This window comes from Phallusia mammillata, chromosome 4 (genome assembly GCF_965637545.1).
Source record: "Phallusia mammillata chromosome 4, kaPhaMamm4.hap1.1, whole genome shotgun sequence".
Classification (NCBI taxonomy): domain Eukaryota; kingdom Metazoa; phylum Chordata; class Ascidiacea; order Phlebobranchia; family Ascidiidae; genus Phallusia; species Phallusia mammillata.
This window is the reverse complement of record NC_137255.1, coordinates 12,160,785-12,185,682: the sequence shown is the minus strand read 5'-3', so window position 1 is coordinate 12,185,682 and position 24,898 is coordinate 12,160,785. Positions and strand designations below refer to the sequence as shown.

At 37.8% G+C, this 24,898-nt stretch overlaps 4 protein-coding genes across 4 annotated transcripts; 2 read left to right on the top strand and 2 right to left on the bottom strand.

Moving 5' to 3' along the window:
* LOC145223463 (uncharacterized) lies at positions 1-3,765 on the top strand. Its single transcript, XM_080089885.1, has 6 exons — positions 1-13; positions 1,130-1,355; positions 1,796-1,895; positions 2,657-3,068; positions 3,156-3,262; positions 3,336-3,765. The coding sequence occupies exons 1-6, from the start codon at positions 1-3 to the stop codon at positions 3,615-3,617; spliced, it is 1,140 nt and encodes a 379-aa protein (XP_079946011.1). The 3' UTR covers positions 3,618-3,765.
* Positions 3,663-4,899, bottom strand: LOC145222592 (NAD(P) transhydrogenase, mitochondrial-like). The gene is made up of 3 exons (XM_080088747.1): positions 4,748-4,899; positions 4,553-4,668; positions 3,663-4,158 (listed from the first exon to the last, which is right to left on the bottom strand). Exons 1-3 carry the CDS (start codon positions 4,836-4,838, stop codon positions 4,021-4,023), a joined length of 345 nt encoding a protein of 114 aa, XP_079944873.1. The 5' UTR covers positions 4,839-4,899; the 3' UTR covers positions 3,663-4,020.
* Positions 4,900-4,924: 25 nt separating this feature from the next.
* Positions 4,925-6,201, top strand: LOC145222591 (uncharacterized). The gene is made up of 3 exons (XM_080088746.1): positions 4,925-5,504; positions 5,592-5,698; positions 5,772-6,201. Exons 1-3 carry the CDS (start codon positions 5,333-5,335, stop codon positions 6,051-6,053), a joined length of 561 nt encoding a protein of 186 aa, XP_079944872.1. The 5' UTR covers positions 4,925-5,332; the 3' UTR covers positions 6,054-6,201.
* Positions 6,099-19,888, bottom strand: LOC145222590 (NAD(P) transhydrogenase, mitochondrial-like). The gene is made up of 20 exons (XM_080088745.1): positions 19,714-19,888; positions 19,430-19,659; positions 19,210-19,371; positions 18,366-18,491; positions 18,161-18,298; positions 17,317-17,455; positions 16,269-16,402; positions 16,039-16,206; positions 15,126-15,297; positions 14,837-15,063; positions 14,579-14,773; positions 11,498-11,693; positions 11,142-11,375; positions 10,929-11,089; positions 10,690-10,869; positions 10,157-10,316; positions 10,014-10,095; positions 7,184-7,302; positions 6,989-7,104; positions 6,099-6,594 (listed from the first exon to the last, which is right to left on the bottom strand). The coding sequence occupies exons 1-20, from the start codon at positions 19,829-19,831 to the stop codon at positions 6,457-6,459; spliced, it is 3,195 nt and encodes a 1,064-aa protein (XP_079944871.1). The 5' UTR covers positions 19,832-19,888; the 3' UTR covers positions 6,099-6,456.
* Positions 19,889-24,898: the final 5,010 nt, after the last annotated feature.

The following is a 24,898-nucleotide window of genomic DNA, read 5'->3' as shown; positions in this document are numbered from 1 at the left end:
ATGATATTAGAAGGTATACAAACAAGTTTTTTTCTTTTGCGCAATCCTAAAAACATGCAGTTCTATTAAATCACATAGCATATTAGAGATAATATTTACTGTTTGTGACGTCAACTGTTCAGGTTGGAATGAAAATCGTAGAAAAACACGTTTGAGTAACGCTGAACATCGGACACTTTTGATTTAAAGGCAGTGGTGGGATTCAGCCGGTTCGCACCGGTTCTACAGAACCTTCTCACGAAATTTTATGAGATCAGCGAACCGGTTAGCATTACTGGTTACTGTCAATGGACTTTTTGTAACAGAACATATGACTTTTGTGATAAAATCGGCTGACAAAAAATTTGAATCCCGCCACTGATTAAAGGTGTCGTTTGACAACAAGTTGTCCCAGCATTGTTACGTAATATAAAGCCTCATGATGCACATTTTTCATTATATTAATTTTTTTTATTGTGTGGTAGTGAAATGCAAAGTGCTACACCATCTTTCATGTGCTTTTATCCATCTTCACTGTGCTTTGGGGGTGTTGGCATTCTTATGATGTTCATGTTTTTTTTTCGGAGCAAAATATACCCGGTGTGACAGGGGCTGCTTAAAATGATGTTTGTGGCGTTGTTTTTTTATATCGCGGTTGTTGTCTGTTTCGGTTCAGCCAGTGGTTCTCAAACTTTTTTGTTGCGACGCCTCTGGAAAAGTTTTCTGGACTTGCGACGCACCAGCAAATAAAAGTTAATTAAGAAACTTATAATTAAAGTTGTGTTTATTGATACAATAACTAAAAGTTACGAAACGGAAATATACTGCGACGCCTTTGGAAAATTGAAACGACGCACCAGGGCGTCGCGACGCACAGTTTGAGAACCGCTGGGTTAAGCTATTATCTGATGGGGCAGGAACTTGGCCGAATGGTCTGGCGCGCTTGACCAACATACCGACTTAAAAAAGAACCTTGATCGAGATTCGTCCCCGGGAGTGTTCTGGGTTCGAACCTCGTGAAAAAAAAGAAGCTATTATCTGATAACAGCAGTTTGTTGGTTGAACTTATCGATGTCACTGCAAAGCATAAGAGATCAGAATTTGGCGTATAATAGTACGAAAAGAATTAAAAAAACAATTAAACTTACAGATGACCTTTGCAGCCAACGAATCGTGGAAGCCGTTCGTCCTAAAGAAGGTAGTTTGAAGCTAGTTTTTAAATTGAAAACATTTAATAGCGGTCGATTGGAGAACGCTAAAGACGAGCCAATATTAAGACCACAAAGAAGTTACCAATCTTTGATTGAAGAGGCGTTTTCGCAGTTGGAGTGTGACCAATTACATCTGCGAGAAATTACAGCTTGGATATCTAACAAGTAATAGTGTTTCAGGTTTGTTGGAATAACACTTAGTGTACCTTACATTTGCCCACAGGTTTCCCTATTTTAAAACCCTGAAGACGTTTACCCAATGTATTAACTTTCGGCTGTCAAATAGCCCAAATTTTATAAGGTGTGATGAACATGGGGTGTGGAAAATCCTGTCGTCTAAATCTTGTAACAGTGGCGAAATAAAGGTTGCAGGTAAAACATTCAGATACACATCTTAAGAGATAAGACGCTTAGTTCGTTTTTGCAGATGTTGGGAAACAAGGATTTTGCAGAAACCGCAAGCGACCCAACTTTTTTAAAATTTCAACATGGGCTAGTACGCGTACTTTGAATAGGAAAAAAGAAACTACAAAGCTGCGGTATTGATCACGGTCTCACTACGTATTATCAATTGAATATGGAAAGTGATAACACGTTGTTTTTAGATTGCAGAGTAAGAAGCACAATGAAAGCGGGGCATGTGCATTGCATACTTTTACAAACGAATATCAGTTTCAACAAACTAAACTTAAAACAGTTGCCTTGGTAAGTTAACTAAACGTATATAGCCTGCAAGTTATGGGTGCAAATAGGCCTTCGTAACAGGTACGCCCATAGTCTAGGGTAAAATGATGTTTCTGCCATGTCTTCTAAAAGTTCTTATGCCTGGAAATCTGCATCCAGCAATTTTGGAATATTATTTGCCCAATGATTAACTTCGAGGAGATTGCACTGTTCCAAAGATTTCGGCAGTATGTGATTGTCCAACATACTTTTAGAACACACCACTACAACGCGTTTTAAATGTGTTTAAAAACACCCATACTTTTTTAATCCGTTTAATCCTTTTTTAAACTCATATTGGCCTGTTTTAGAAATTTTACATCAAAGTTTTGCATTTGACACATTTACACGTTTGACCCTAAATACCCATATTTAATGTATTTGTTGGTGGTGCAAAAAACTCGTAAACCATACGCGTCCAATATAGCTAGGAATTTCCGATAGTTGCAATGTTGTCGTCTGAACGCAAGGAAGTAAAGGAAAAAAATTAGTAGCGGCTGGTCGGTTTGATAGTCGCTACACTGCAAGTCATGCTATTACACAAAATGGCAAGCATGACAGTTGCATATGCGGCAAATACAAAAACGCTAATGACCAAAGTGAACTAATCATACAAATTTGTTGGTTAGCGTGGATATTGATTCTAAAAACAATATCTGATGATAGATTCGTCTGATTTTTTTACGGAGCGGTCTTTTTCAAAACAAAGGAAAGGTAAAACAGTTTATTGTGTTGCTTTTTAGGTGAGCCAGGAGAAAACCCATGGGTCAGATATTTATTCTAAACAAGATCTTTATTCATACCTTGGCCTTGTCAAAAAAACTGACTGCGAAGTAAAAGGCATGCCGTTTAAGCTTGAAAACTATGCATCAACTAACATTGGCCAAGAAAGATGCAATTTTAAGGAAGGGGGGAGGGAAGCAAGAAGTTTGGACAGTCCGCAATCATTTGGTCCACCTTCGCTCGATTCCTGGTGTTCGCAAATGTCTGAAACGGATACAGACGAGAACAGCTTTATTTCTGAGGAATCGCCAACAGATGTTTATCATTTATTTTCCTCCATTTTCACATCAAGCGACTGCCAGAAAACATCACATGCAGGATCAATAAGCGATACCATAGCTGATGTTGGTTTAAATTTGTTGGCCGAAAAGGGTATGTAAAGCACTTTATTGATGATTCTTGTTTGCTTAAACGCAAAGTTTTAACCGTAAAGCGTAGGAAAATACCATTTGTTTACAGAAATCACACAGTCTAAATCAACAACTCAGGACATGTGGCTCCTGCCAAAATTTCAATCTCCAGTTCTTCCTACTATTGAATCAGTGTTCAGCATTAACCACGGCCGGGTAGAGAAAAATGTGTAACCTATACCCAAACAGGTTTTTTAAGTGGTAAACCATGCAATTTAAACTGTTACAGAATTCGGCAGTCGTCGAAGTTGTGGATTTATGTTCCGATTCTGACAGTGAAACAGATGAGGGTCAGCCACCCGAATGGCAAACGCAACCACCTTTGATCTTTGGGACTTTCCCTACTTGGACTCGTGACGTGCAAGACACCGTGATGACAGTTTCTGTAAAACCATCGCGCGTTTTTTCCTCCATGCCAGTGTTATCTCATATGTGTAGTGGAAGGAACCGGACCGGAAGTACAACATACCAACAAACGATTTTTGGTGACCACAACCTACACACTGGGTAAAACAAACATTAACTTCTTTTTCCTGCACAATTACGACATAAACGGTTGTATAATGTTATTCATTTCGTTTTATTTCATCAACAATTGGTCTAAAATTGGCATCACAGCACGATGTGATTACACAATAAAAACACACGATGATGAAGTATTCACCAGCACACCACACGTTTGTTGGGTTTACATCATAGATGGCTAAAGTTTCACGTATAAGGTAAAGAATCTTGGCACAAAGTTCGAAATCGACGCACAATTGCATTCCTAATAGGCGGATCAAATAAAACACAGTACAAATATTTACTACTTGTTTCATACAGTATTTCAAAACCATTACTTTAGCTCACACAAGAGTTGATAGAAAAGGCACACGCTAAAACAATAAAAGAGGGCTAAATTTTGTACGCCATCACGATTGTAGGCCGCTGTGCAATGCATCACATGTCTTCTTCGCGTCACCTAACAGCATAGATGTGTTCGGTTTGTAAAATACGGGATTGTCCACTGCTGCGTATCCAACGCCCAGAGAACGTTTCATCACAACCACCTGACAGACAAATGATTATGTAAGTGTTAAGTTGGCCTGTAGTCTTGGGCGTTTTTAACATGATATAGCGATCGTATCAAGGTTACAACATCCCGCCGAAATTACAGATGTCTGTCAAGGGTCACAATTCGACGATTATTAAAATATTTGACCCCATTTTAGGGGACTAGCAGAGGTTCTGTGGTCAAACGTTCTAAAATACTTAACCGCAACCGGCCCACTTGTTTCCCCACCAGCTGATGCTAATAAACTGAGCATCCAAGGTGTTTAGAACAAAACCCACAAGATTTTGATGTTACCATAATATCGGCACTCTTAACCAAGTAAATTAGAAAGTAATAGGTAGTTGTCAGTGAACCACTCCAAATATAACTTTTCCAACCTATTACTGTACCTGTTTTGATTTCCATACTTCCAACACTGGCATTCCAGCAATAATAGAGTTTGGATCTTCTTGAGCTGCAGAATTGACAGTGTCATTTGCTCCAATTACCAGAACCAAATCAGTCTCTAAAAATTTGGTGTTTATTAGGCTTTTCAATCCAAGAGCATAGTTGCATCTACAGATTTTTGAAAATCACTGTCTTACCTGGAAAATCATCATTAATTTCATCCATTTCCAGTACCACATCATAAGGAACTCCGGCTTCAGCTAAAAGTACATTTAGTTGGCCTGGCATTCTTCCTGCCACAGGGTGGATACCAAACCTTAAAAATACATTACATAACTAGAAAGGTGGCTTTCTAATATACTTCTATTTTATATATTCTATATCATATTCACCAATTTACTATACACATCATTTGATCTACACATAGGATTGTTTTTGTAAAAAAAAACGAATGGGTCCCCATATGCATGTTTGTGTGGATTTACGGCAGGGGCGGGCAACTTCTCCAGTCGGCGGGCCTGATATGGGAAAATGAAGTACTTGGCGGGCCGGATTCCTGAATCGATACATTAATCGCGTATTTATCCAGTGATTTAAAACGGATTTTTGACCACCTAAACCAGTGGTGGGGAACCTTTTTGTTTATAAAAGCTACCTAACGATTTATCGACACTCGTGTAGGCCGCATAGACTATTTCCCAGGCCAAGGGGGGAGGGAAGCAAGAAGTTTGGACAGTCCGCAATCATTTGGTCCACCTTCGCTCGATTCCTGGTGTTCGCAAATGTCTGAAACGGATACAGACGAGAACAGCTTTATTTCTGAGGAATCGCCAACAGATGTTTATCATTTATTTTCCTCCATTTTCACATCAAGCGACTGCCAGAAAACATCACATGCAGGATCAATAAGCGATACCATAGCTGATGTTGGTTTAAATTTGTTGGCCGAAAAGGGTATGTAAAGCACTTTATTGATGATTCTTGTTTGCTTAAACGCAAAGTTTTAACCGTAAAGCGTAGGAAAATACCATTTGTTTACAGAAATCACACAGTCTAAATCAACAACTCAGGACATGTGGCTCCTGCCAAAATTTCAATCTCCAGTTCTTCCTACTATTGAATCAGTGTTCAGCATTAACCACGGCCGGGTAGAGAAAAATGTGTAACCTATACCCAAACAGGTTTTTTAAGTGGTAAACCATGCAATTTAAACTGTTACAGAATTCGGCAGTCGTCGAAGTTGTGGATTTATGTTCCGATTCTGACAGTGAAACAGATGAGGGTCAGCCACCCGAATGGCAAACGCAACCACCTTTGATCTTTGGGACTTTCCCTACTTGGACTCGTGACGTGCAAGACACCGTGATGACAGTTTCTGTAAAACCATCGCGCGTTTTTTCCTCCATGCCAGTGTTATCTCATATGTGTAGTGGAAGGAACCGGACCGGAAGTACAACATACCAACAAACGATTTTTGGTGACCACAACCTACACACTGGGTAAAACAAACATTAACTTCTTTTTCCTGCACAATTACGACATAAACGGTTGTATAATGTTATTCATTTCGTTTTATTTCATCAACAATTGGTCTAAAATTGGCATCACAGCACGATGTGATTACACAATAAAAACACACGATGATGAAGTATTCACCAGCACACCACACGTTTGTTGGGTTTACATCATAGATGGCTAAAGTTTCACGTATAAGGTAAAGAATCTTGGCACAAAGTTCGAAATCGACGCACAATTGCATTCCTAATAGGCGGATCAAATAAAACACAGTACAAATATTTACTACTTGTTTCATACAGTATTTCAAAACCATTACTTTAGCTCACACAAGAGTTGATAGAAAAGGCACACGCTAAAACAATAAAAGAGGGCTAAATTTTGTACGCCATCACGATTGTAGGCCGCTGTGCAATGCATCACATGTCTTCTTCGCGTCACCTAACAGCATAGATGTGTTCGGTTTGTAAAATACGGGATTGTCCACTGCTGCGTATCCAACGCCCAGAGAACGTTTCATCACAACCACCTGACAGACAAATGATTATGTAAGTGTTAAGTTGGCCTGTAGTCTTGGGCGTTTTTAACATGATATAGCGATCGTATCAAGGTTACAACATCCCGCCGAAATTACAGATGTCTGTCAAGGGTCACAATTCGACGATTATTAAAATATTTGACCCCATTTTAGGGGACTAGCAGAGGTTCTGTGGTCAAACGTTCTAAAATACTTAACCGCAACCGGCCCACTTGTTTCCCCACCAGCTGATGCTAATAAACTGAGCATCCAAGGTGTTTAGAACAAAACCCACAAGATTTTGATGTTACCATAATATCGGCACTCTTAACCAAGTAAATTAGAAAGTAATAGGTAGTTGTCAGTGAACCACTCCAAATATAACTTTTCCAACCTATTACTGTACCTGTTTTGATTTCCATACTTCCAACACTGGCATTCCAGCAATAATAGAGTTTGGATCTTCTTGAGCTGCAGAATTGACAGTGTCATTTGCTCCAATTACCAGAACCAAATCAGTCTCTAAAAATTTGGTGTTTATTAGGCTTTTCAATCCAAGAGCATAGTTGCATCTACAGATTTTTGAAAATCACTGTCTTACCTGGAAAATCATCATTAATTTCATCCATTTCCAGTACCACATCATAAGGAACTCCGGCTTCAGCTAAAAGTACATTTAGTTGGCCTGGCATTCTTCCTGCCACAGGGTGGATACCAAACCTTAAAAATACATTACATAACTAGAAAGGTGGCTTTCTAATATACTTCTATTTTATATATTCTATATCATATTCACCAATTTACTATACACATCATTTGATCTACACATAGGATTGTTTTTGTAAAAAAAAACGAATGGGTCCCCATATGCATGTTTGTGTGGATTTACGGCAGGGGCGGGCAACTTCTCCAGTCGGCGGGCCTGATATGGGAAAATGAAGTACTTGGCGGGCCGGATTCCTGAATCGATACATTAATCGCGTATTTATCCAGTGATTTAAAACGGATTTTTGACCACCTAAACCAGTGGTGGGGAACCTTTTTGTTTATAAAAGCTACCTAACGATTTATCGACACTCGTGTAGGCCGCATAGACTATTTCCCAGGCCAAGGGCAGTGATGTTCAAGCTTTTTGACTTACAGAATGGTCGTTTTGCTATTTCCTCGTAGTTTGTAGGACTTACGGTCCCAGCTAATTAAAATTCCTCACTACATTTTCATCTTCACTACAACATTCAGGGTTTATTTAACCTAGAAATTGCTGAACCTGGAGTTTTTGGTAGTCCTAACTATGGAAATCGCTTTATGTACCACTATGGGACCACATGGGTCTTGTTTGAAAACCGCTGCCCTGGAACTAATCAAAAAATAATCTGCAATAAAGTCAAAAATACGTTTCTGTCTATTTTTTTTCAGCGCCTGGTGCAGTCGGTTATATCAACATCTTAAAAATGTATTTTGCCATCGAAGGCCGCACTTAGTGCCCTGAAAGGCCGCATGTGGCCTTTAGGCCGCAGGTTCCCCACCCCTGAAGCCTGAACTAGGCTATACGTGTGGAAACAAAGAAAACCGTTAAAGTAGGACACACACAAGGTTGGTAGTTATGTCGTAACAATGGACGTATGGTGCAATGGTAACAACGGCGGGAAATTTTTTTGCTATTGGGGAGCGTTACAACTGTAATTTGACGTAGAAAGCAAGTGATGGGGGATTGCGGCAGACTGTGGCCGCGGGCCACATTATCATGTAATACCGGAAACTGTCCGCGGGCCGCTCAAAATCCCGTCGCGGGCCGGATCCGGCCCGCGGGCCGTATGTTGCCCACCCCTGATTTACGGTAAACAAATGTTGCGTTATTTTTAGATTTTTAAGGAAAACTATTAGAAAGCATTAACCCAAAAAAGTTTTATCAGTATTCTTTTTGCAGCATTATTGTCATTTAATTACAAAAACAGTAAAAAGGGGACGAAAAAAATACTTTCAATTTGATTTCTTGCTTTGACCTAGATATTATGGTGCAAGGTCAGTTTTTAAACGCAAATTTTCCTACAAAAGCCTTAACCGTTATATTACAGACACTATAAATTTAAAAGCAATTTGCCACAAAGGTATACGTAACAAATTGTTTTTCACTTTACTTTGTTTCGCAAAACGAGTACCATTGACCAGTAGTAACCTCTCACAGACGCAGAAAGACCGTTTGACCTTTTGACACCGTTTTTAATAGCACACAGTCCTTAGTGTTCAACAATATCGTTTTGCCTAATTTATACATGACTAAAGTATTGAATCTTGAATTGATTTGTCAAAAATAGAGTAGCGACATTATGACTAAATGTTCGTTCGTAACTGTGTTACAAGTTGACCTTTAGTGACCCATGGTCATGCTGCTGCCAAGCTGACAACGAGAATTTAAAGACCACTTATCGCGGCTTACGAAATAGTCAAGTTTATTTTTTTATCTTTATGTTGATCAACAAAGTTTTGCTTGACATAAGTTATAACGTACGAAACTGAAGCCTGTTTATCGAGTTTAAATCATGGTGTGAAACCTTCGCTGAAAGTGCGCGTGATGACTTAATAAAACGACTTAGCATTGCTGCGCAAAAACAGCTGATTTCAAATCACCGAATCACTGTCTCGTAAAACGTCTGTTCGTACGGCAAGCTGAGCCCTCCCGCTCTGCACTAAAACGCCTTTATCGTAAACCAGTGAATTACTCCCTTGGGACTTCTGTCTGCCTGACAGTGTACACATATTATGGGCTGCAAAGGTTAATATTTTGCCGATTAAGGCAAAATTTTAAATACTAAACGAATAACCTACCGCAAAAAATTGTGTACAATTTCAGCACATTAAACTTGACCAAACGAGCGTTAGACAGAAACGAATATTTTGGGGTTTAAGGGGTGAATCCTATTAAAAGTTTCCGATTAATTCTTTAGAAAGCCTTACATTGCACCAACCAACAAAGCACAGAACTCCTACAAGATGTACTTTAATCAGTACAGCCGTTTTAAAAATTTTACGTTTTGGGGCCTGTGGGTGAACCGCTGGGTCATTCGGGCTCAAACTTCAGGAGGATCAATTTCGGATTAATAACTAACATCTTTGCTCTGATGAAGCCCTACCGATCTGGTGGGCGAAACGTCAGCGAAAATACAAGTTATGGATAGAAACAACTAGTATTTTTGTTTAACATTACACCAGATGAATGACATTTTTGTTAAGTATGCAACCTGGTGGACGAAAACGCCTGTACAGCATTTTCAACTAACATCTATCCAAATTTAAATAAATTTGAAGCACTTACTTAACCAAACGAGCGTTACAAACCAGCGTTTAACTGAAAAAAATACAGACCACTTCAGGGAAGGGGACCCATAACATTCAAGGCCAACAAAAGTATGTCAAAATCATACACACACTACCTAACATCTTTGCCAGCTTTCGTCAGAATGCTAACCATGTCTGCAATTGGATATTGTGCTTTTGCAACACACAATCCGTAACCTGTAAACCACAAAAAATGAGCTTTTAATGCCAACAAGTAAAACCACTGTACATTTCTTACCTGGAACAATGATTATGTTTTCAGCATCTCTGATCATGTCAACAGTTTCATCAATATTGACCTCAGTATGTGTGCCTGTAATTTCCATTGGTTTCCCACCTCCTGTGGTACTAGTACCATATCCTCCGAGAATAACGTTCATCAATGAACGATTCATTGCCTGAAGATACAGATCAATTTGGAAAAGGTTCAAGAGAAATTGCCAATGCACTACTCCTATTTTACAGATTGGTAAAAATAAGAGACAGACAGACACTAAAGCAAGGGAAAAAATAGCAAAAATAGGAGATTTTAGTTGTAGGAAAAGTGTCAAATGCTAACACGTCCATTATGTTGTTTAACATTGGATCCCAAACTCGGCAACGTTTTTTAAAACCTGTTTATTTGGTTCCCACACATTACTAGTACTTATGTATGTTTCAAATTTCACACATTTTAGGAAGCTTGTGGAGTAATTGGCAAAATATTTTACCAAAGCCAAAAAGAACCAAATATAATGTTAAGTACAATTTTATGAAAAAGGGATGACCTACCACACACATAATGTATGAAAGAATGGCACCAGAGGAACCAATCAGAGCGCCAACAATTGTCAGCAAGTTGTTGTTTAAAAGAAATCCTTCAGCACACAAAGCCCAACCAGAGTAGCTGTTTAACACTGTGATCACTACAGGCATGTCAGCACCACCAATGGCTGCAGTTAGGGTGACACCCTGAAACAAAACATTTTTGATTTAGAACTTGGAGAATGTAATGTGTTTATGTTACAAACCATAATGGTTGACAAAGCTGCTGTTGAACCAAGACAGGTAAGGCCTGTAGAGTAGGAGTTGTCCAACATAAATGGCACCATTGGAAGAAAGCTTCCAGACAACAATCCAAGGTTAAGAACATGTCTTGCAGGTAGAATAAGTGGAGCAGAATTCAGGATTCCTGATAAAGCAATCATTATTACATTGTCACAAAATCATTATGAAAGTTTTACCTTGCAATTTTCCATAAGCAACAAGTGAGCCAGTAAACGTCACACCACCTATGTACGTCCCCAAGTAGGCAACAAACTTGATCATATTGCCCATGTCACTTTCAGCCAGGTGTGGGTACTCAATCATGTACTCAGCAATGCAAGTCATAACAGCTGCCAGGCCCACAAGGCTGTGAAATGCAGCAACCAGTTGTGGAAGGGATGTTATTTCTATTTTCTTGGCAATGGTCAATCCTGAATAACATGACATATTATTTTTACTCATTACACCTAAGATTTAATTGAAAAAAAATGTACAAACAGAACACTGGGATTTAAGTGCCAACCTTTCAGTCACTGAAAAAACACATTGTTACCTGCAATTCCTCCCATGCCCATCGCAGCTACCATTTGTGTGAGAAGTTCGCTTGAGGGGGCAATGCAACCAAGGGTTGCAGCAAGGCCACCTGATACACCAATGATACCCAACGCATTGCCAGCACGAGCTGTTGTCTGCTTTGAAAGTCCTCCAAGTGCACCCACGCAGCATAGCCCAGATATAAAGTACATCATCTGCAACATGTTTTAATCAAAACTAGAAGGGTGGCTTAGCACATATTGCCCGTGCATATAAACTATAACCTATTTTAAAACATTGATATATTTCCTATGCTTATTTTCTATTGGGTCCCATACCATCCACTGTCTTTTATAACCTTAGTTGTTTCTGCAAGCAGAAACTCATGGGTCCCCACACATGCAAAGTTGTAGATAATGCATTCAAGAGATAACCATGTGAAAGTTTAGTGTTGTTTAGTGTTTAAGGTAAATCGCAGTGATCGTGACTGGTATGTCCTATTTAATGTTCTTTTTCAAAGAAACGAAGGAGTAAGTAGTGGCATAATGGGGTAAAACAAAAAATGAATAGCAAATTCTACAAGCTGTCCAATTTTCATTCAATTCGAACATTGTGAAAAGGGTTACACATTTTAGAGATTAGTTGGTTAAGTTGTGGTGGTACAGGGCAAAACATAACATTTGAGGACTTAGTATGTTTAATAAACTTTGCAAATTTCATATAATTAGGATGTTTTTTAAAAGTTCATTTATTTTAGGGGGCTAGTTAAGTAAATGTTGGGGCTACAAGGTAAAACACATCAATTGAAACCTACAAATAGCATAGTCCACATACTACCCAAATTTTATCCAATCCCGACACTGTTTAAAAAACTGAACCATTTTAGGGGGCTAGAAGGGTAACTAATGGGGTCCGACACACAAACTAAAAAAATATGAAACCTCAATGACACAATCAATAGCACTGCAAAATTTCAGCCCAATCCGCCAATGTTTAAAATTTCGACCACTAGAGGTGTTTTGAGGTTAATGTTTCTTATGTCATAGGGCTGTTAACAACCCCCTAACTGCCATGGCACAAAAATGTTCACCAAGCAACCCACAAAGTCACAAACGAGTAACATACAACTGCTTGCCCTTGTAACACTATTGAGCAACAGAAATCTTTCGTTTGTGGTGCCCAGTAACATACAAATACGTTTTACACTTTGGGGGCTTGTGGGGTAAATGTTGGGGCTACATGGTTGAACACACCAATCGACATCTATAAATGGCATACTCTATAAGCTATCCAAATTTTAGCCAATTCTGACACTGTTTACAAACTCACCCATTTTAAGGGCTAGCGGGGTAAATACTGGGGTTATCAACAAAAACAAAGTGGTATGTACTAGTGATGCACCGAAGTTTCGGTTGGCCGAAACATTTCGGCCGAATCCGCTGTTTTCCAATGTTTCGGTTTCGGCCCGAACTTTTTTGAAAATTCGGCCGAAACCGAACTTTTTTATTGCATAGAATTAAGACCTTAAAATTTCAATTACGCCCATACCAAACATCATTAATTAACCTTTTGTTTGTTGTATCAATGAAATACCAGTCACGTTGTCTGCAAAATACTAGATGTTTAGTAAAGTTTACCCATTGTGAAAGTGATTTTAGTTTGTCAAAATTGAGTTCACTCGCATCAACAACACAAGGTTCAGTTGAAACCATCCAAAAAAACGGGGATTTTAGGTTTGGCCTGATTTGGCCGAAATTATTCGGCCTTATGGCCGAATATTCGGTTTCGGCCCGAACCTTTTTAGGCGGGTTCGGTGCATCACTAGTATGTACATCTACATAACCATATCTACCATCCGTGCAAATTTCATCCAAGTCCATTAAACATTTGATGGAAAAATTAGTCGGACAAACTTTAGTCAAAAAAAAACCTAATTTAGGGGGCTAGCGGGGTAAATACTGGGGGTTATCAACAAAAACAAAGTGGAATGCACATCTACATAACCATATCTTCCATCTGTGTAAATTTCATCCAAGTCCATTAAACATTTGATGGAAAAATTAGTCGGACAAACTTTAGGCAGAAAATAACCTATTTTAGGGGGCTAGCGGGGCTAAATACTGGGGGTTATCAACAAAAACAAAGTGGGATGCACATCTACATAACCATATCTACCATCCGTGTAAATTTCATCCAAGTCCATTAAACATTTGAAGGAAAAACGAGTCAGACAAACTTTAGGCAGAAAATAACCTAATTTAGGGGGCTAGCGGGGTAAATACTGGGGGTTATCAACAAAAACAAAGTGGAATGCACATCTACATAACCATATCTTCCATCTGTGTAAATTTCATCCAAGTCCATTAAACATTTGATGGAAAAATGAGTCGGACAAACTTTGGGAAGAAAAAAAAAACAAGAAAAAACAAGAAAAACAAAAAACAAATTCCAGTAAAATCAATATGTGTCCCCTTTTTCTTGAAATATTGTGTGTGAAAACATATCAACTTCTCTTACTGTGTGTTGCGGATCTTTTTTGAAACACATTTGACCGATTGCATCAGTGTTTCTCAACCTTTTTTCTTGCACCGCCCCTTTTGCGTATTCGTAATTTATAAACGCCCCCCTCAAAATCAAAACGATTTTATTTCACAAACAATATCAATGCGATAACTAGAAGTGTGGTTTTCCTATATATTGCCTGTTTATATATACTACATCATATTTAATGATGTATCACATATACCATGTATTTATAATGAATATATATGTGGCACCTACATTTCATTGGGTCCCTATCTTTTTCCTGGCAATTTATAACATAATTGTTTCTGCAAGCATAATCTAATGAATTTGGATAATCAGAAGAAAAAAAATGTTCATCGGGCAAGACACTTGGCAAATTGCTATCCGATTAACCGGCTTCGTCTGTACTGTGATAGCCAAACACTTAAAGTGTAGTAATCTTATAATCATGATAAAGGCAAAGTTTCCAATTACAAAATCGATGCTACATCATAGATGTATATAGAAAAATCCGAAAATGGATGTTTTGCCACATACACCTTTTAGTATGTCGGTGTTCTAAACATTTGTGTACCTGATGAAGGTTAGAAGCCCCATTTAGGGAACCAAGCAAATAAGCTCCCAAGTAGGCTGCCCCCGGTATGGCATAAAGGTAGTTGTGTTCTGGGGGATCATCAGGCCTTTTGAACATATCCAACATTCTTTGTGTAACAAGAAAGCCTCCAAAAATATTAATTGAGGAAACAAAAGTAGATGCAAGAGCCAAAGTCTAAATGCAAGTTAAAAGCAATAAAACTAAATAAATCTTAAAAATCTGAAGATAAAATTATACCTGTGCTGTTGTTTGTGGATACAAACCGCCACCCATCAAAAACAAACCTCCTGCTGCTGTGAGACCTGATATGGCATTGGTGACAGACATAAGTGGTGAGTGCAATGCTGGGGCTACACCCCACACTGTGTGGTACCCAACAATTATGCTCACACCACAAGTTGTAATCATTTGAGTGACAGCTGAGCTGGGAGAAAGAACACCAAGACCAACTAAGCCACCCAAACCTGGAACACATAATGAAAGTCTGTAAAAATTAGATCATCTACAATATTAATAGCTAACATGCCTGTTGTGGTATAAACTGCAGCTTCCCTAAATTTTGCATTAAAAGGTGAGGTGGCAACTTCAACCGCTTCTTGTGTTGGCTTTGGTGAAACAGGTGTTGCTTGAGGAACATTTTGTGGTTGTGGACTTGGAAAAGCAAGTTTGCCTTCATGGACAACACAAGACCCTCTCACCTACAAACATTATCTCCACAAGAAAGATGCTGTCTCACCATGCAGTTATTTTTTATGATATTTTTTTCAAAATCAGAAAACATTTCCCTTTTTCACTTTTTATATCATACGACAACCATACTTGGGCATAATTTAAACAGCAATTTTGAACCTTTGTATTTGTACCTAGGGATGTGCCAAAACTGCAAATGTTCTGTTTGGTCAAGCACCAAGCATCTCACATTAATGCTTGGTGCTCGGCCGAGCACGCTCGGTGCATTGTGCTTCACAAAAATCTACATTTTAGCTCTACAAGGTCTCTTACATCACTAGCGGTGTATTAAGCTGTACAGGCCCATGAAGTACATGTTTTTTCCACCATCTAATACATTTGAAAAATCATTCAGTTTTGTTCATAGAAACCATTTCGAACACTAGTTATGTGTATTAGCAGGGCAAGAATATGCAAATTTAACGCTCAGGTCAGTTTGTGCAACTGCTCGGCCGAGCACCGAGCATTAAAAACAGTGATGCTCGGTAGGGTTCTGGCTCGGCTCGGCCCATCCCTAATTTGTACCTTGACAAAATCAAACAAGAGCATATGAAATTAAAATTTTTATTAATGGTTAACAGCAGTATAATAATGTGTTTTTAAAACTGGAATTGAAACTGGGCCTATGGAGTCCCTATATCTACAAGTCATGTAATATCTATCCCAACCAAAAACAAGATTTGCCAAGCGTAAAACTTGTTTCTACTTACTACGTGATCAATATTTCCATATCCAAAGTCATCTTTAAATTCATAATTAAAGACTTCAGAATCAGGACTCATTGCTTTGATTAACTTTACCATATTGTTGGAATATAGAGTTGATGATTGTGTGGGCAGGCGACTTGGAAGATCCGTATACCCAATGATGGTAACATCCTGAAAATGAAAATCATTTGACATAAATGGCACATGACATCTGTTTTACAGTCTTTACTTACATTGTGCTTGCACATTTCACCAGGTGTGGTTACTTCACAATTCCCACCTGCTTCAGCAGCAAGATCGACAACAACAGATCCACTTTTCATAGATTCAACCATGGCTTTTGTAATTAGTTTTGGTGCAGGTTTTCCTGACAAACATGTCAACAGCTTGTAAAACTGGAAAGGTGATATTTCCATTTCATATATTCTATATCCTATTACCAACTTACTATAGCAACCATTTGACCTACTATCATGATTGTTTTTGCAAGCAAAAACTAATGGGTCCCCCTCACAAGTTTATGCGAATTGGTGACAGTAAATATGGTTTGAATTTATTAAGATACTAATTGTTTCCTAGAAAACCCAGACAGTATTACAGACACAAACTAGAATAGTGGTTTTCACATATACCATTTACTATGTTTATAATGGATATATATTTGGCACCTACATTTCGTTGGGTCCCATCTTTTTCCTGGCACTTTATAACATAATTGTTTCTGCAAGCATAATCTAATGGGTCCCCACACATATGCATATGCGATTTGGTAACAGTAAAAATAGAGCACAATCATTGCTAAATATTTACCAATTTACTATACATATGATTGTATTTGCAAGCAAAAACGAATGGGTCCCCACACACACGTTTGTGCAGATGTATGGTAAACAAACATCCTGGTTATTTTTAGATTCTCAAGGAAAAACTTAACCAACTTTAAAAGTTCTGTCCGTATTCTTTTTGCATCATTATTGTCATATAATTACAAAAAAACAGTACATAAGAACAGGAAGAATACTTTCAATTTAATCCAGGGGCGCAAAAATGCGGTTGCACGGTCGCCCTTCATGCAAGGGGACCCATAATAATCAATTTGAAATGATCATATTTATATCAGTCATATCATTTATTGGCTGAAAGTTTGTTTTATTTTCTGGTTGTAATGTCAGGGGTCACCAAACTATGACCTGTGTGTCGGTCATTTCATTCGCCCAGGAGGTATTTGGTCTAAATACATAATTTTCAGAAAATAAAGCTTTAGGAAAAATGATAAGCAACCTGGTATCAAAGCAGTTGTTATGATGATGTCAACATCTTTGGCTTGTTCTGCAAACAAAGCCATTTCTGCTTCAATAAATTCTTTGGACATTTCCTTTGCATATCCACCAGCACCATCACCAGATTCCTCAATGTCAACCTTGAACACAAATGTTTAAACACTAGGAAGGTGTTTTTTGCACATATATTTGCAATTTATTGATGCTACACCCCACATAATGAATAACCACATACACAAATAGCTATACATGAATCACACTTATATCTAGTAGGGTGGCTTAGCACATTTTGTCGTTGCACATACCCTATAACCTATTTTAAAACATTAATATATTTCCTATGCTTATTTTATTTTGGATCCCATACTAGCCACCGTCTTTTATAACCTTAGTTGTTTCTGCAGGCAGAAACTCATGGGTCCCCACACATGCAAAGTTGAAAATAATGCATTTAAAGATATAACCATGAGAAAGTCGGGTGTTGTAAGGTAAAACACAGTGATCGGCACTGGGCTTAAATAACAATACTATGTATAGTATAAACTATACCAACTCAGATTCACCCTAGATATTAAGAAAAAAACATTTTAGGGGGTTAGTGGGGTAAATACTGGGCTTATCAACACACAAAATTTGGGATGCACATCTACATAACTATATCTACCATATGTGTAAGTTTCATCCAAACCCATCAAACATTTGATGGCAAAACGAGTCGGACAAACTTTGGGAAGAAAAACAAAAAAACAAACAGAAAAAAACAAAAAACAAAACAATTCGAGTAAAATCAACATGTGTCCCCTTCAGGGAAGGGGACCCAAAATTATTAAAAGTTCTGTCACCACCTTTAATGGTTCAGCTCCTAATGACTTGAATTGTTCCAGGGCAGCTTCTCTTGTATCGAATCCTCGTACAATAGCTCCCATAGACTTTGCAGTTCCTGCAGCTGCTAAACCAGCCACACCCCCACCAATTACCAAAATCTGCAGTTACGGCATATTTAAATATATCTACAAGCACATTTACCCAAAGAAAGGCAGCTTTTCAAACCTTAGCAGGTGGCACTTTCCCAGCTGCTGTTATTTGTCCAGTAAAAAACCTACCAAATTGGTTTGCAGCCAATATCACTGATTTGTAGCCAGAGATGTTTGCCATAGAGCTGAGGGCATCAAAAGACTGCAATGTAAATTATGATAGTCAAGTAATTTGAATTCAAATATGATATAGATGATATATGATAACATCAAAATGCTCAAGTCATCTCTACTTCTATTGATGTTAGTAGCATTCATAGTGAAAGTACCACATTTGTTTTTTACTTCCGCTTGTACTGAACCATTTAACAAAGACATGGATAAGATAGCTTTCCTATTTGCTGCCAATCTATACATACTATGTCTTTGCCCGATATTTAATTGCATAGTGATTCTGGCACAATCATACACCACGGATGACTTTACAATTATCAAAGTTTTCAGTCTGTTACTATATGTGACTGCTGTCTATATCCCTCATACGTAAGTCTCTTGTGACCACAGACAGTTTATATCATTATTCTAGTTTTACAATTACCTGACCAATGATCTTAACAAATGAAAGGCTATAGTTTGAGATTCCTGACTCTAACACAATTAAACAGGAAATGCAATTAAACAGTATATAATTGAAAGGATTCACAATCCTCAAAACAGTTGGACATAGTTTATGGTTTCAGAATACGGTTTGAGATTCCTGATCCTATGCAATTAAACTAATAATGCAATTAAATAGTATGTAATTAACTGGATTTGTCTATATTAAATAGCTTGCTACTTTTTATGTGAACATGTGACAGTGTAATACTTAAATATCTATTGTTACCCACAACATCCCAGCTATTAAAAATGTAACATACTTGTGCAATTGTAACTCTTGGTACTTGGTCCATTGCAAATACTGTCATTTTGTTTTTTGAAAATGTGTCAAGAAGTGCAGGATTTTGAGCAGGATAAACATAACTAAACAGTGTGCTGTCCTGTTTCATCATTTCGATTTCCTCAGACAAGGGAGAACGAACCTTAATATAAACCATTACTTGTTTAATCAATTACATAAGCAGAACAGTGTAAACATACCTTTAAAACAATATCAGATCCTAGTGCTTTAGTTTTGTCAGTTATAGAAGCACCAGATTCTTTATACATAGCATCTGAAAATTCAGCAGAGTTTCCTGCACCACTTTCAATGTTGACATTGTATCCAATTTTGGACAGTATTTTTACACCAGCTGGTGTTAAAGCAACTCTTCTTTCATTCTCCAGCACCTCTTTTGGAACACCCACATTTATACTTTTGTAGGGTTTCCCTTTAAATATGAATATATTAAGGAGAACAAACAAAACAGAAAAAAACTGATTACCTTTTTGGAGCACAGATGATTGGTTTCTGAAGTTTCGTTTAGAAAATATCTGTTTCAAATTGTTGGTTTGGTCAAATAAATTTCTGTGAAATGACAATCTCAAACAAGAGCTTGCCATTCTGTGAATTAAGTAAAATTACCTTGAACCCAAACAAAAATAAATTAATGTACACCTTTAAATAACAAAATAGTCGCCTCCAACATGATGCGCCATCAATGCAACAAGAGTAGGCTAGAACGTTTTGAAAAAATTCGGCCGAAACAAAACTTTTGGATTGTATGAAATAAATGCCTAAAAATGTTTCGTTTCGTATGACCTTCCTGCAATCATACCGGTCGACGGTCGTTCCACATCACCAAACCTTAGCTTTTGTCCGGTTAGGATAGAAATCTTGTTGATCAGTTTGAGGCGATTGCCACAATAGTGTGTGCAAGCTCAAAGCCGCGCAAACAAGTCAAATTATTTACTAAGTTAACAAACTTAACAATATTTCCTGTCGCAGTTAATTTGGTAGGATGTAGATGTGACTCTAGCAGGTTGCGCAAGGAGTCCTATTAGTCGAGTCCGCCATGGTCGAGTCTCAAGTCAAGTCAAGTCAAGTCAGTAGGGGTTCGAGTCCTAAGTAAAGTCAAGTCAAAAAGGGTTCGAGTCTCAAGTCAAGTCAAATGAAGGTTTGGATAGTTATTCTATTTAAATGGTTAATCGCGACTTGTTTTACCTAAAAACGGACACCACTTCATAACGTCACTCAGTTCAAAGGAGTTTTTGAAAACCCAGAATTCATATTTTTAACTGTATGCGCTAGAGCAGTGGTTCCCAACCTTTTTTTGACGCGACCCAAATACTTCCCAAAATTTTGTTTTGTAGTCTCTCGCGACCCATGGACATACCTTCTTACTATTTTGGTTGTATTTTTGTCTCTAAATCACAAAAGTTTTTTAAAAATTACTATGCCAGTTTTGAAAAATAAATTAATAATAATCGTTTTATTGACCAAACATTTCCATTTAGCCCGAACTTGAGAACTGGTTCAAAGCATTATAACTGAAAATTATCCGCCAGACGACGCTCAACAGTGATCTAACACATATTTTATGACGTCACTAACAGAATTACCCATTATCACATCATGTTGTCACAAAATTATTATTTGGCAACAATTTAAAGTCTTGGGAAATAAAATAATAACACTACGAAACAAAGTCAAATAGTAGATGTTTTTGTTAAAAAAACAGGCGACCCAACAGAATTTTCAGGCGACCCAACTTTGGGTCGCGACCCATAGGTTGGGAAACACTGCGCTAGAGAGCGTTTGTACAGAAAAATAAATTAAGCGCTTAAAAGCGACTAGGCTACTTGTCCTTGACATGTAGGCTACTGCATTCGCTTACCTTAAACCAGGGGTGGGGAACCTGCGGCCCGCGGGCCGCATGCGGCCCGCTTGCCTTTTTAAAGTGGCCCGCGTCAACATTTTGTTAAAGTACAGCATAAAACTTAACATAAAAAACAAAACAATAAAATGTTTATGTACAAATATTTACTTGAAATGACTTCGACACTTCCACGTTTGACGCCAAACGTACAAAAATTGCCACACATTCAACCACTTGCTGTATTTGTGACGTAACAGTCACTCGGTTCTATTTGTGACGTAACAGTCACTCGATTCTATTTGTGACGTAACAGTCACTCGACCTCTCCTTGCAGTATTTGCCATGTGGTGTTAGTTTTAAATTGATTTTAGAGCTATAAAATGTATTCGGTATAACGGAGCTAGGGTATTCCAGAAGAATGGAAAAATGTTAGTCGAATTAAGTGATAAACCTGAATTCCATGTTTGTTGCAAATAAGTAACAGCAAAGAAAAAAATCTGGAGCGATGAAATACAAAAAAATCCGGAGCGATGAAATATAAAACACTTGTGTGCTTAGGGCATTTTTACACGGAATTTGAAAATAAAAAAATATTTGGCCCGCCCGAAAATGTTGTGCAATTCATGCGGCCCGCAGTACTAAGTAGGTTCCCCACCCCTGCCTTAAACCAAGCAATATGTACAACGCCAGCAGCTAAAGAAAGTTTTTGCATGTAGCAGCGACTTCGTTAAGTAAATATTAAGCTAAAATAACTTCGCATCGCACAGTAGCCTAAATTGCTGCTGTTTCTTTGGTTGAATCCAACTGATTTGGTTATCCGTTATAAGAAATTTCCGTTTTGTTTGTGGTAGGGTACGAGTCCAAGTCAAGTCGAGTCTTTTCACAGCTGAGACTCGAGTCAAGTCAAGTCTTAAAAAAAAAGTGACTCGAGTCTCCCATCACTGCTCTCTAGCTTAGGCTATACGAATTTAAACCGGCTATAAAAACTTTGGAACTTCAATGGGGAACGTCGCAAATACATTTAATCACAAAACACATGATAATTAAACCTGTACTTCTTTCAAAGCAAAAACGTTAGTTAACAATTGGGTTAATTAGTTTCTTACGAAAAGAGAGTACTCTTTCATTTTATATAAACATATGTTATGTCACATGTCTAGGATACGTGCGGCAGTTTATCGTATCACAGACACAACTATAAACATGAATCAAATTCGGGGATTGTGCGTAAATTATCGCATGAGTTTGCAACATGTGACGTCAGCCTGAATTGCTCGGCACATGTACAGTACCCCGCTTAAATATACAACTATAAAATCGTACGACCTCATAAAGACTTCAATCTTCATCATATCGATCCCAACGAATTTGCCAGCAAATTCCAGCTTGTTAACCTCAGAGTTGCACGAACATGCAAGCGCGCAACAATCATCAACTTAATGGTTTGTAAAAAGTATACAGCGCTCTGGGGATGGTTTTAGCACATTGGTGTATCCTCTTTAGTAACTTAAATGCTTTAATAAATGTCTGGAAGGATTCCCTGGAACTATTTCACAAACACCTGGTTGGATACCACTGGTTTATACAATGTTAGACGACGAAACACCAATCACCGGCAAAATTTATTTAGTTTGGTTACTACATATGGTTGGTGTGAATTTGCGGGCAAAGAGCACCGTCCATCGTACTTCGATTGTGATTAACGAGGGGTGACGGTTTCGAGCATTGTATTAGTATATAGTACACTCACACAAACGTTTGATTTAGAACAGACGCAACATGATTGTATACTTCTATAAATACGGTTTTCTTAACATAACAAAACACGAAATAGTGAAATGGTTAGTGAAAATGAGCCATAACCACAATTTTAAGGGTTTTCTGCACAGAAAAGCACCGAATCGTTGCAGCGACGTTGGATAGCAAATGTATGGTGACACATTCTTGTACTTCTCGGTTTGTAAAGAGGTCGCGTTGTGTTAGAAAATCTCTGAACGGGGGTCGCACGATGCACAGGAAAAGAGAACCACTGGATTAAACGACAACTTGGTTTAGCATATGTAGCCTACTGACGTCTGACTTTCACAGTGTGACACAAGTGACAAAGTACGTTACAGCTTTATCTCAGCGAGAGCATTAATTTCCTAAATCAATAACATTTACGACAGTAAACGTAAACATGCACCGGCTTAATCAACATAAACATTTAAACAACAATTTAAAAACATCTTTTAAACAATTAACTGTTAAAAGATCAAGCACATTACGGTTATTATTACTGGACTAAACGACTGACAAACCTAACAATACTGTTTTAGGTAAAAAATCAAGTTGAAAGTCAAAATGGTTTAAAATACTTTGCAATGCTTCACCAATAAAGAATAAAACTCCTAAATTTCACGTTTGCGGACCTATGGGTAAACCGCTGTGTCGTGCATACTTTGGGAGGATCAACTTCAGATAACTAATGATCATGTTTGTAAATTTGAATAGGTTTTAAGTACTATCTTCTTTGGTCAAATGCAGTGGCGGCTCGTGCCTAAAATTTCTGGGGGTGCTGCTCCAAATTTTAGCCTTTATTGAACATATATAAGTTGGCAATATATAGAAAAGCCACATTTCTAGATTTCCAGCCATTGTTTTGCGTAGAAAAACAAGTAATACAAATCTTAATTAGTAACTCCATTGTGACTTAATTTTAGTTACGCAATAATGTACACGAGTGTAAACAGCAGACGGTATCATTTGTGTACTGTACAGTGTTGCCAGGTTGCGCTTTTGTCGCCGAATTGGGCTACTTTCGACATCGAGTTGCGGGCTTTTTTCATGAGTTGCGGGTTGCGCCTTTTTGGGCGGGTTTGTAAATGACATTTTCTACCGTATGACGAGTAATGATTGCATTATTATTGTGACGTGGAAAACGTTGTAAGTTAAATTTCGACAAGAAAAGAACTAATGAAACTGCCGAGCGTCGAAGACTTAACATCCAGCTGAGTAAAAGAATCGGGTAAAGTTTTGACGGGTAAAGTTGCGCCTTTCCACAATTTGACCTGGCAACACAAATTGTGTATTTTGTTTACTTGCATGGCAACGGGCCAAACTCAATAACATGAGGTAATAATGTGGCACAAAAACACACATGACACAGACTCGAAACGAAGCGGATGTTAATCCGGGAATAACAATATATTGAACAAAATAGTAATAAATAAGTCGAAAAGTATTTCAGTTGGACAACATTTAAGAATAACTGGTTATAACAATGACCACTTACTAACACACTTGCTATTCAGTCACTAATATGGATATGTTTCATTTGAGTAACTTATAGTGACAGTCATTGTTTCAACATATCTCATGATACATCACAGATTATTGCCACACAAAAAACATAGCCATAAAGCTTTTTATTGGTATCATAACTGACAAATTTAAAACCACATTACATTTGTGTCAGAAGTTGGTTATTTAAACATCTTTTCTTCAAATTTTTGTATACAGCCAATAATTGTCTTTCAGTTTGCTTATAATTCTTTTTTTAAAGTCCAATACTCCTCCAAGCTTTGAAATTTACAACACTCTCACTTAAATTTAACCCATATGATTAAACCTTGTGCTTCCTTTTTTAAAGTCCAATACTCCTCCAAGCTTTGAAATTTACAACACTCTCATTTAAATTTAACCCATGTGATTAAACTTTGTGCTTCCTTTTTACAACCAAAATGAATCATAAAGTTATAGTTTGGGCAAAATAATTGATAGCTTCTTCCTTGATTTCCAAATGACAACTAAGAAACTGTTTGTTTCTATT